General features: G+C 39.9%; 1 protein-coding gene across 1 annotated transcript in view; it reads right to left on the reverse strand.

The window, feature by feature from the left end:
- Window positions 1-13515, reverse strand: part of SLC49A4 (solute carrier family 49 member 4) — an 82620-nt gene that overhangs the window by 67017 nt on the left and 2088 nt on the right. The window contains exon 2 of the mRNA XM_003941659.4: window positions 5880-5973. Coding sequence (XP_003941708.1) covers window positions 5880-5973 — 94 coding nt within the window. The remainder of the gene's footprint in view (window positions 1-5879; window positions 5974-13515) is intronic.

Raw genomic sequence — 13515 nt, forward strand, 5'->3', positions numbered from 1 at the left:
GATTAGTTTCCTATTCCTGTTATAACAAATTACCACAAACTTAGTGGCAAAAAGAATACAAATGCATCATCTTACAGTTCCATAAATCAGAAGTTCAACATGGGATTCTAGGGTTAAAATCAAGGTGTTGGCAGGGCTATGTTCTTTTCAAGAGGCTCTAGAAGAGAATCTGTTTCCTTGCCTTTTCCAGCTTGTAGTGGCTGCCCGCATTCCTTGGCTCAAGGCCCCTTTCCTCTTTCTTCAAAGGCAGCGACTGCAGTTGCTGGAAAAGGCAACGAAACATTTCTCTGACTTCTTCTTCCTCAAATCTATTAGCTTTTCTCTTTACGATTTTCCTTTACTTTCATGCTTGGAAAAATATATATATCGTTCCCATGTAGAGATCAGATAAATACATCCATATATTGTTTCTCAGCTAAATATTTAATCATTTCATTTATTTGAATTTATTTTGATATATCATATGACATGAGGATACAAAATGGTTTTTTCCTCCCAAATAGGTAGCCAAATTGCCTGTGGCAGAGGTGATTAACTATTGCCCCAGGGTCATTCTGTTTTCCTTTTAGGTATAGAACACCTTAAGGTTTTGCAGAAGTAAAAGCCTACCTCACAGCTAGCTGGGGCCTTGTTATTACCAAGTTCAGGCCAATGAGATTAGAACAGGAGGACCTTAAGTTCACCTCCATGAAAACAAAACTGTTCTCCCCGTTCTGCTGCTTCCCATGGGGTACAATGTGACTACTGTGCTGATGAACTGGCTGTTGACTATACCGTCAAGGTCATCTCCCTGGGGAGAAGGTAACAAAGAGGAAACCCAGGTCCCTAGACGACCTTGTAGATCAGAACTGCCTACCTGCTCTGGCCTACTTGCTCACTTTGGACTATAAATAAGAAAGAAATACTGTCTTGTTTGAGCCACACTATTCTGAGATCTCCTCATTATAGCAACTTAACTTGTTCTCTAATTGAGCAATTAGCTCAAGAATTGGGGTGCCACATTCAGAAAGGCACAACATATTGGCACTGACTTAGTGGTCAGGCTGTAGGTAGAAAAGGCAGGTGACCTGTGGCTGCAGCAATATCACTGCTTGTGATTACCTGGAATTGGCTAGAAAAAAAATCAGAACATTACTCTGTGTTTTCTGCCCTTTACTGAATTTAGGTTGGCACAAGAGAAAGGTAAAGAATTAGCTGGTTTGCAAGTAGATATGGAAGGGACAAGAGCTCTGCTAAGAGAGTTTCTCTGCCCGAGGCCGACAATGTAAATTGAATGAGAATCCAGAAATTTGAAGCCTTGGGTTGCTTCTGAATCCAAATGGCAGGAAATAAAACATGCTTCGGAGCCAGTATAGCAGAAAAAATTGGGTTAAGGGTGTTATTTCCTTACCAGGCCTACTTTTTTCAGATGGCGTTAATGTGGCCACCACTAAATTGAGGGAACCCGAGATGGGTACCCAACCCGGTAAAGGAAAGAGGAGATTCAACAGATGCAAGAACCAGAAGCAGAAGGAGAAATATTTTGGCATGGCTACATTTCCATGGAACGTACCTGATGTAAATAGACCAAAAGACTACTAAGCATTTGAGGGAATATATTACCAAGATACTATAAAACACTTCTACCAGGGTTTAAGACTGCTTGATCCCTAAAGCAATCTTCAGGTTCCCAAATCAGCATCAAGTGAGAAGTAAAATGTCCAACAATCACTTCAGGTGTAGTCACTGGGGATAATGGACAAAAGAGAGCCTTCCAGAGGACAAAGCCAAAAGCCACAAACAATAATCAAAGAAATGACTCTCAGAGAGCAACGAAGATCTGATAGAGTCAGAGATTCTGGATTTTGAGTTGAATGCACTAATTGGACAGGACTTCGAGTTTTCTCCATTGAGGAAGGATAAATATGTTCCCTGCCTGGGAATAAGGGAGTGCATGGACACATGGAGGCATCTGACAGCAGAGCTCCTGTCTCCGCCTGTTTATTCTCCCTTTCTGTTTTGTTATGGCATCCTTGAGTTTAACTATATACACCACTGCTGAGCTACTTTTCCAACCTCTCTTCCATCTACATAAGAGTAGATAATAACTTACTATAAGTTCACCCTCCAGAAGTCCTTAAGTTGTTTACCAGGAATGCAACATAAGAATATTTCACACTATAGAGTAACAGTGCTCATTGTAATAGAGTGATGCCATTTACAACTTTCTTGTATTATTTCCTTCCAGATCATAAAAGAAAAAATGCTTTATAATTTGTTACTTCAAGTTTCTCACTTACCTGTTATAAGAGAAATGTGGCAAAATAATTTTTTTCCTGAATTTTCATTAGTACTATGCAGATAGAAGAAATACTGACATTATATAGAAGTAGAACACCATTAGGAAGAGCTTATCAGAATGCTGCTATTCTTGTGTCTTGACACTTAAAGGAGTTAAGATACAGAAAGTCAAAGGTGCAGGGGAGCCATTCCAAAAGACTGGGTCAGAAGCTCAAAAAGCTCCGAGTAAAACAAGGCAGGCCACAAAAACACAGACTTCTAAATGCTTGTTTCAACATTGGTCTTCCCTGGAATGTCAGATGGAGACTGAAGCTTAAAAGCGATGATCTATAGACCCAATTTGTTGAAAATACATGTTCCAACTGTAGCATTTTCATTTTAACAGCTGCATCATGCATTCTTAATAATACTGCTTAAAAGAAATGCCTAAAGACCACAAAATGAAGTCTTATTTCAAGGGGTTAATTCTCCTATATTCCTTATAGATGAATGCATAAGATTGAAAATTCAAATTATACATTCTTTTTAAGAATGATTTAATCTCAGGCCGGGCGCAGTGGCTCACGCCTGTAATCCCAGCACTTTGGGAGGCTGAGGCGGGTGGATCACAAGGTCAAGAGATCGAGACCGTCCTGGTTAACATGGTGAAACCCTGTCTCTACTAAAAATACAAAAAATTAGCTGCACATGGTGGCACGTGCCTGTAATCCCAGCTACTCAGGAGGCTGAGGCAGGAGAATTGCCTGAACCCAGGAGGCGGAGGTTGTGGTGAGCCGAGATCGCGCCATTGCACTCCAGCCTGGATAACAAGAGCGAAACTCCGTCTCCAAAAAAAAAAGAGAATGATTTAATCTCTTAACTGTTTGGTTCTACTTCTTATCTGTTCTATATTTGTTTACATTTCTTTATGAATTGTTTCTTTTTCATACCACCTTCTTCAACAAGATGGAGAGTCAACTCTATTATTCCCAGAATTTTATATCTGGAAAGGATATAAAGGGATATGAGACTGCAGACAAGTAATAGCATGGATGGCCCAAAACAGAAGAAAAGCTAGCAAAAATATTAATAGGCTTTTTTTTTCTTTTTTTTTTTTTGAGATGGGGTCTCACAATGTTGCCCAGGCTGGTCTCAAACTCCTGGCCTCAAGAAATCCACCTGCCTCTGCCTCCCAAAGTGCTGGGATTACAGACGGAAGCCACTGCACCTGGTCTTAATAGGCATTAAAATAAAGCAGTGTTGATTTTAAGCTTATATGAAAATCTGTACTTAAAATCTATGGATGCTTGAAAAAATACACCTCTGGGTGTTTCAAAAATTAAGAGCATCTCGAACACAATAATGAGATTTGTGTTAAAATCTACCTCAGAAGGATGGAAAATTATGACTAGCTTTCCATAGGAACCTAGATGATTGTCCTATTTCCCTTTTAAAATATGAACCCTTGTACCCTGAATTTTCTAAAATGAGAACACATTTTGAAAATTCAAAACTGAACATGTATTTTGAAACTGAAAAATTCTGTTCCAAAAGAAAGTCAACATCTTGTCCCCAAAATCTACTCTCCCCCACTTCTATGTTCCCCATCTGTTAATGGAATCAACAATTTCAGAGTCCCTCAAGTAAAAATCTCCAGTGTACCACCTCCTATCTCTTTTTCTCACATTCCGCCTCAGGTCTGTGCCATCCTTTCCACTCCCCCAACTTCCCACAGCATAGAATCGTTCTGGACTCCTTTCTTTTACTCCCCGCATCTGGTCCGTCAGCAAATGGACAAGAATATAATCAGAATATGACCACTTCTCACCACTCCCACTGCGACCACTTCTCACCACTCCCACTGCCACCACTATGGTCTAAGCTACCATCATCTCTCACCTGGTTTATTGCACTGGTTTTCAACTTTCCTTACTTATGCCCATGACCTCAAGCTTCAGTCCATTCTCAGTGGAACAGCCTAGTACCACGGCACTCTCAGCTCAAAACCTCCAATGGTTTCCAGCTCAGAAAAAGCTGAGGGGCTGATGTGGTCTTAAAAAATCTGGTCCCACACTCCCACTACCACCCCATAACTGCTCTGACCTCATTTGCTACTACTCTTCCCATGCCACACCAGCCTCCCTGCCAGGCATGCCTGTCCCCCTTCTGCCCTGCACACTTGTGGTTCTCTCTGCATATAATTCTTGATTCCTAGATATTGCACCATCCGTTACTTCTGTCAGGTTTTTATCCCAAAATGGTTATCTTCCCAATAAAGTTTTTCTTTCTGAAAATCTCACCATCCTTCCCTCGCCTTCTACTATTTTGTTTTACCCTCCATGTACATATTGTATATATTATTTATTTATCTAGTTTATTGCCAGTCTCCCTGACTGGAATGAAACTACAAGGTGGTAATTTTTATCTGCTTTGTCCTCTGCCATATTCCCAATGCCCACAACAGAGCTTGGCACATAGAAGCTCAGTGAATTCTGCTGAATGAATGAATGATCTAATAAACGGACAAACAAAAGAATGACTCCAGCTTGGGGTCCCACTGTATCTTTCCTGGTCTTCTACCAGCAGTCTTTACCCCTTATAATCAATTCTACATATCTCAGTCCATAGTGAACCTAACACAGGTCTAATACTACCGTTCCTCTGATTAAAAGCCTGATGGGCTTCCTACCATCCAGTGAGGAAAGTACACTGTTAATAACAGAGGATGGCATCAAGATCCTTCAGAATCAAAATACCACTTCTAACCTCATCTCTTTATATCCCATTCTTACACCTTCATCTGTAGGCCAGTATCTCTTGAACTTGAGGAATTTATGAGTTCTTCTAAAGGGGAAAAAATTTCTCAATGACTCTCAAGGTCACATCCAAGGGCCCCAGTCTGAGAAACACTAATTTAAGAAACTGACATCTTGATCAACAAAAAAACATTTTTATTGCAGATTATTACTGGTAAAATAATACTGTATCATAACCAATATAGAAACGAAATGTAAAACCTTCATATACTTTACATTCCCTAAGAATAAATCCATGGTCCCAGTTGCAGAAAGGCTGCTATATACAAATAAGACTACATACCCAACCCAGAAAAGGCCTATGCTTACCTGCCTCCATGGCTTCATTCTTGCTATTCCCCTATCCTGCAATACCCTTCCCCTGACTATAGTGAACAACATTCTACTCATCATTCAATGCCTAGTTTAATTACCACCTCCTTTATGAACTCCTCTTTTTGATACCCTCAGCCGAACCTTCTCCTAGTCTCTTGGGGCAATTTTGTATTTCTTCTGTAGCATTAACTACATTATTATATAAATAGTAGGTTATATTATTATACTTATAAATGGTGTGTTATACTATTATTTTCTCATGATTATTGTTCCTTGATAATATGAAGATTAACTTGCTCTTTTTATTTCCACAACAATCAGTATAGTGTCTTACATATGACAACTAATAAATGTCAATTAAATTAATCATCATATAGCACAAAAAATAAATAAATGCTTCTATAAATTTGACCCTTTACTGATCTTCTTAAAAATTTATATACATAATAAAATGAAAAATCAGGAGGAAATGTTATTTACAGGATTTACCTTCTTTTAAGCATTAAGTCTGATATAGGTATGCATCTTAGACCAGTTCCCAAAACCATAAGGAAGGATGTCAGGAGCACAGTTATTCGGAGACCTAAAATGAAACAAAAACACTAAAATTATTTTCTATTTTCTCTTAAGCCCAATGTTAAAAATAAAGATTATTTTTAGTGAATCATACTGACATTATATGCTAATATTATGGCTTTTCTCTACAACTTTAAAAATGGAATAAAATCCAACCAATCCTACAAGCTGAAAATGAAATGATGGGCTGGACATGGTGGCTCACACCTGTAATCCTTGCACTTTGGGAGGCCAAGGTGGATGGATCACCTGAGCACAGGAGTTTGAGACCAGTCTGGGCAACGTGGTAAAACTCTGTCTCTACTAAAAATACAAAAATTAGCCATGTGTGGTGGCATACACCTATAATCCCAGCTACTTTTTTTTTTTTTTTTTGTAAACAGCATGTTTATTTTGAACATTCAAATTTACAAAAACAAAAAGGTAACAAAACCATGACACAGATCACACACACACATACACACGCACACACACGCACACATGTTGCGGCTCATGTCAATTTATGTACAAAACAGGGAGGGGAGAAAGGGGTGAGGCTGGGGAGGAGTTGTCAGTAGGGTGCATTAATGTCACAGTGTCAGACAACTTGACATGCTCACTCACACTCAGCCTGGCCCCACGTGAGCCCCTTCCCCACCCAGGGGTCAGAGGATCAGGGTGGGAGGTGGGGTCTGGGTGGCAGGCAGCTGGAATAAAGGGGCGAAGAGAGTAATCCCATCTCTGGGAGGGAGCCCCTTTCCCAGTTTTCTCAGGCCAAGGGTGCTGGGACGCACAGAGAAAGGGCGACTCAGTGCTGGGGAGAGGCCACTGTGTCCTAGAGAGGGCTGAACACAGAAGACTGGGCTCGTCTCCCGTGTCCAGCTGGGTGGTCTTGAGGGTCCCTCCCCTCCCCAGGCTTCAGCGTCCTCATCTGTAAAAACGAGGGCTTCGGCCTTCTCTTGGAGCCCTTCCTGACCAAATCTGTGGTCCCAGGTCATGCAAAGTTGTGGCAAGGGAATTGGTCCCCTTGGGATGTTGGTGGGGGCACCACATGCCACAAGATGGGAAGATCTGGCAGATAACAGCTGGGAAGCACCTGGTGCAGGGCTTAGCTCCAAGCAGGAATTGGAGGAGCAGCAATTTCCCTCCCCGTCCTGCCCAGGACCCTCGGGAGATGCTCAGCTTCCTTTTCTTTTTTGGTTCTCCTGTGAACTCCAGTTGAGCTAGAGAAAGGCTGAAGCTCTGGCCCAGATGTGGGAGGGACACATTCCTTGAAGCAAGGAAGGCTGAGGCATGAGAATTGCTTAAACCTGGGAGGTGGAGGCTACAGTGAGCTGAAATAACACTGCTTCACCCCAGCCTGGGGAACAAAGTGAGACTGTCTTCAAAAAAAAAATGACGACGACAACAAAATAGGAATGTTCATATCAAAGATAGAGGAAGAAGCTCTAAGTTCTATTAGCTCGAATTCTTCAAAAGGAATGTCTAAAATATACTGTTCAGATATAATACTTAAAATACAGAAAATAATTTTAAAAGACTAGATATTTTAATTTTGGATCTCTAATGGAAAAATGTAATGTAAGCTGCTAATTTTAAAAAAACTCTCAACTGTCCTTAAAAAGCATTTTAAGGGGATAGATGATTGCTTTCAGTTTTCTCAAAAATGGCAACCAGGAACTACATATTTTATCATAAGCAGAACAAGCTAATACTTGTTAAAGGGTCATAGGAAGTGGTCCTTTAGAAGTCTCGGATTATTAATATAATCACAATCTCTATTTTTTCTTGATTTATCCGATGATTTTCATTATAGAATAATGCTTAATAATGTTTAAAAAAATCATGGCTTATGACTTTAGAAGACAATGTGGATCACTTAGTTTTCTCCCCCTTTTATTCCAAATACAACAATTATTTGTTGTATTTATTTAGAATATTTATTTAGATTATTTGTTGTATTTATTTAGAATTATTTGTTGTATTTATTTGGAATAAAATACAACAAAATAATTATTGTATTTGGAATAAAAGGGGAACAAGCTATCTGTGGTTGGTCACACAGATGACAAAATATACAAATATAAAAATAAGATAAGCAGAAATAGACACAATATTCTAGCTATGGCAGAATAATCTAACAGAACTCTGTCTTCCTATTGTTGGAATGCTACACCTCTGTTAATACTAAATTAACATATCTTACTGTTTGTGGCAGCCACATCACACAGGTGGCTCATACTGTCTATGGCAAAGGTGGTCACATTGCTTCAAATTTCTCCTAAATCTAACATCACCTTGAAACCACTTCACACAGAGAATAGACTTAAACTGATTAACGTAATATTTCTTTTTTCCAGGGCTGTCTCTCTGTCACTCTTTTGGCAGAGAGTACACAGTTAAATGTTTGGTTTTTCAAAGAGCTACTCTACTTGAAGGAAATTGAAAGTCAACAAGACTATAATTATGCAGATCAAACGCAGCAAAGAAAATAAACTTGAGATCCAGATCAGGCACACACACACTACGTTAAGGATAATTTGTGATATGAACTGAATTACTTTATAATATTTTTATATAATCTGAATATGATTAATACAATTTGGCAGAAGGAATACCACAGGGAACTGTGCTTCTTGGTAACAAGTAATGCATATATACTGCTCATTTACTGCTTCTACTAGCAGAATACAGACTTTAAAATCACATTACAGCCATAGGAAACAGAGTGCAATTAATGAAAAGTACATACATGGTCATAAATATCCTAAAATCACAAAATATTGCTCTTATAAGGATATACTGGGTACTCCAAATGCCCAACGATGATAGACTGGATAGGGAAAATGTGGCACATATACACTATGGAATATTACACAGCCATCAAAAACGATGAGTTCACGTCCTTTGTAAGGACATGGATGAACCTGGAAACCACCATTCTCAGCAAACTGACACAAGAGCAGAAAATCAGACACTGCATATTCTCACTCATAGGCGGGTGTTGAACAATGAGAACACATGGACACAGGGAGGGGAGCATCACACACTGGGGTCCGTTGGGGGGAAATGGGGGAGGGACGGGGGGTGGGGAGATGGGAAGAGATAGCATGGGGAGAAATGACAGATACAGGTGAGGGGACGGAAGGCAGCAAACCACACTGCCATGTGTATACCTATGCGACAATCTTGCATGCTCTTCACATGTACCCCAAAATCTAAAATGCAATAATAAATAAATAAATAAATAATAAATAAATAAATAAAAAGGATATACTGGGTACTCTACAAGATACTGAATTTAATTTTTATAGGTTGGGGACCATAACGCTTACATTCTCCATGATATTTATTTTTTTCTAAGGAGTTTGTTTGTAATTAAGGTAAGCAAACACCAAGCAAGCAGTGAGGCACTGTTTACGGCCATATGGTCCAATAACCAGGCTTCCTATTGTTACTGCTGAAGGCTACCATGCTTTACTCAGTTATATTTTTTTATCAAATTTTTGACAATATGACAGCTAATAAAAACTTTTAAGAGTAAAGAAGTTGTGAAAAACTGCTTACTAAAGCAGCCTCTGGCCAGGTGCCGTGGTTCATGCATATAATCCTAACACTTTGGGAGGCCAAGGTGGGAGAAGCCCATGAAGCCAGGAGTTTGAGACTGGCCTGGGTAACACAGTGAGACCCCATCTCCACAAAAATACAAAAATGAAAAATAAAGCAACCTCACAAGTACAGTGTGGTGACTTTCTTGTGTATTTTTAATTGTTGCCAAGTGTTGTTTAATCTATTCCAGTTGACAATCTTGAATAAAATGCTTTCTTCATGTCACTCACATCTTGACAAGCCATCACTCTAAAATTCCATGTAATCAAAAAGATATCAACTCACCAAGGGAGAGGAGTTATGAGGACCTCAGGAGAATAGCCTAACATAGTTTGGGTATTCGTTCCCGCTCAGTTCTCATGTTGAAATGTAATCCCCAACGTTGGAGGTGGGGCCTGGTAGGAGGTGTTTGGATCATAGGGACAGATCCTCATGAATGGCTTGGGCCATCGCCTTGGTGATGAGTGAGCTCTTGTTCCGAGTTCACAGAGGACTGCATCCCATCTTGCCTACAGGGCTACAGCGGTTCTTCCCTTGCCCTCCAGCATCATCAATTTCCCCCTTTTTATGGAATTGTTAGGATACTGTATTACACACATATGCTTCAGTATCTCTTACTGAAAAAAGAAAAGAAAAAAAAAAAAAAAAAAAAAAAACAGAACAAAACCCAAACCTCATTAGCAGCCACATTCTCTCTGGCTACTGCCCATTTCTCTGCTGCCCTTTAGGTCCTAACTTCTTGAAAGAAATGTCCACACTCACTCCTTGATTCCTCTCCTTGCATTTTATTTTGAGCTCACCACATCATTCAAGCGAGATGATTCTTTTAGAGGACACCACAAGATCTCCATGTTGCTAAATCCAGTGCTCTATTCTCAGTCCTCCCTAGCTGGTTCTTTATCTCCCCAATCTCTAAATGTTGGAATGCCCCAAGGCTCAGTCTTCTACTCCTGGGAAGTTCCACCCTTCTCCAGAGATGATCTCAACTAGCCCCATGACAATCTTTATATTTTCCTTTTTTTATACCAACAAGAATGAGCTTGAACCAACCCCATGACTTCAAATACCATTGCAGGCTGACAACTCCCATGCACAGGCCTCTCCCCTCAACTCCATACTTGTATATATATCCAATTGACAGTTTAATCTGTCTACTTGGATATCTAATATGCATTTCAAATTCCTGATCTCCATGCCATCTGTTCCGAAATTGCTCTTTCTACAATCTTCCACAATGCAGTAAATTGAAGCTCTAGTCTCCTAACCAGTAATAATAAAAAGTTGAGAAACAGCTTTGACTCATCTCCTTCCTTCACATTTTGCATCTCATCCATCAAATACAGGTGGACTACTTTCAACACATATCTGCAATCTAACCACTTCTCAGATCCTCCACTACTATCGCCTTAGTCAAAAGCCACCATCAGCTCCCATCTAGGTTATTCTACCAGCCTAACTTGTCTCCCTGTGCTGCCTCTTGTTCTAAAGACAAGAGCACAGTCATCATTTTACTCTTCCACACAAAGCCCGTCAATGGAGTGAGCTCTCCTCACCTGTTAATGGCTGACATCCCATTTAAGAATGATGTACAAGGCCCTGTATCTCCTGGCCTCTCACTATCTCTCTGACCTCATTTCCTACCATTGTTTCTTTCACTGGCTCTAATCCAGGCACAAAGGCCTCATTGCTCTTTCCTGGATATGCCAGACAAGTTTTGAATCCTTATCTTTGCTGTTCCCTTTGCAGTCTTCTCCAGAGCTAACATGTCAAGTGTTGTTTTTTTTTTTTTTCAGGTGTCTGCTGAAATATACCTTATCGTGACGCCTTCCCTAAACCCCTATGTAAAGTATAACCCCACACTATCACATTCCCCTCCTCCTTTACCCGGCTTTATTTTTCTCCAGCGCATATATCAATATCACTAAGTGACATACTAAATATTTACTTTGCTTGTTTGCTGTCTGTACCTCCTTAGTAGAAGGAGGTTCTGTGAGGGCAACATCCACAGTGCCTGGAACACATTTGGTTGCTATCTCCTTGAAACTTTCTTCAGTTAGTTTCAAGGGCACACTTGCTCTTGGCTCTATGATCTCTCTAGCTAGTCCTTTTCTGTCTCTTTGCTGGTTAAATGAAAAAGGGTGGGAAGGTACAAACCCATTTTAGGAAGATAACCAGTCTTCTATGCTAATCAGGCTGGGGCCTGAGGCAGCATAAAGGCCAAACAACTAGGCAGCAATCCAAGGAGCAAGACATTTTAGTGCCTTGCTTGAACCTAGGAGTTCAAGACCAGCCTGGGGAACATGGCGAGACTCTGTCTCTGTAAAAAATACAAAAAACCAGTTGCGTATGGTGGTACATGCCTATGATCTCAGCTACTCAGGAGGCCAAGTTGGGAGAATCACCTGAGCCCAGGGAGGTTGAGGCTGCAGTGAGCTGAGATCGTACTACTGTACTCCAGCCTGAGCAACCATGTGAGATTCTGTCTCCAAAAAATAAAAGATATTTTAGTACCCCAGGACGCCAGAAGAAAGAAAGAATGAACTTGCTTTCTACGTGTGTAGACACAATACCTGTAGCAGGAAAGCCAACTTATGAAAGAGTATTTGTTTTCTCCTACTGAAAATGAAAGCTACTTCCTAATAAAGAGAATTTTAAAATGTATTTTTTACTGCTTCAACCAAATGAAAATATAAAATTGAATTCACCACATAGTCATAAGAACTACTGAAGAACGAAAGTACCTGATTTTATAAAGTGAATGGGTAGTTTCTAATTTATCCTGCCATGGATAGTAGATATGATAATAATAGGATGGGTGCAAATGCACATTTTTCTACCATTAAAACCAAGGTTGGCTAAGTTTGGGGAATAATATTGAAAAATGCTCCTGATAAAAATAAAAAGAAACTACAAAACAGCATTTTCCCCTGAATTTAGCCAACCTTGTTAAGGAAATGACCAAGGAATTATCACAGATTGGAAGAAACTAAAGAGAAATAACAACTAAATGCAACAGAGGACCCTAGACTGCATCCTGGAACAGAAGAAAAATACATCAGCGGAAACAAATAAAATATTTTTTCTTTTTAAAAAAATATTATTGTAAAATTAATTATAGGTAAAGTACTTCTTCGGTTTTGTTTGTTTTGAGACAGGGTCTCATTCTGTCACCCAGGCTGGAGTGCAGTGGAGCAGTCATGGCTCACTGCAGCCTCTACCTCCTGGACTCAATTGATCCTCCTGCCTCAGCCTCCCCAGTAGCTAAGACTAGAGGTGCGTGCCAACATGCCCGGATAATATTTGTATTATTTGCAGAGACCAGGTTTCCTTATGTTGCCCAGGCTGGTCTCTAACTCCTGGGCTCAGGCAACCCACCCGCCTCAGCCTCCCAAAGTCCTGGAATTACAAGCGTGAGCCACTGCGCCCAGAAGAAGCCCAAATAAAACCACTATTTAGTTTAAAAGCAAACAACAAAAACTCAAAGAAAATCTCCATTTGGTAAGAGAAGCCCTTCCTCGGCATCTAGCACACATCATCTGCAAAAGTATTTACTCTTGCTGGAAGTTCTACAGCAGTCAAGACACACCCATCTAGGGCTAGATATCTTTGTTAGAAGGTTCTTCCTTGTATTGCTTTGAGTTACATTCCTTTGTAACTTGACTCAGTCTAGATCTTCCTCCTAGTACTAAACGTAAGTCTAATTCCTCTTTTACTTGTTTTTCAGTCTATATTTTGCCTCAAGTTTCTTTTCGAAGTTTGACATACCCAAGTTCCCTTCATCTTACATATCATGATTTTTATACCCTTTATTATTCTTGTCACGAAACCTTTAAAGTTCTGCAGTTTGTCAAACGGCCATCTCAGAATCAAGCTCTGAACTAAACACTAATGTACAGCATATCAAACTATTTCACTTTTTGTTTTGGACACAATGCTTCTATGCCTAAAACTGTCTTTTCTT

The sequence above is a fragment of the Saimiri boliviensis genome, chromosome 8 (genome assembly GCF_048565385.1).
Source record: "Saimiri boliviensis isolate mSaiBol1 chromosome 8, mSaiBol1.pri, whole genome shotgun sequence".
Classification (NCBI taxonomy): Eukaryota; Metazoa; Chordata; class Mammalia; order Primates; family Cebidae; genus Saimiri; species Saimiri boliviensis.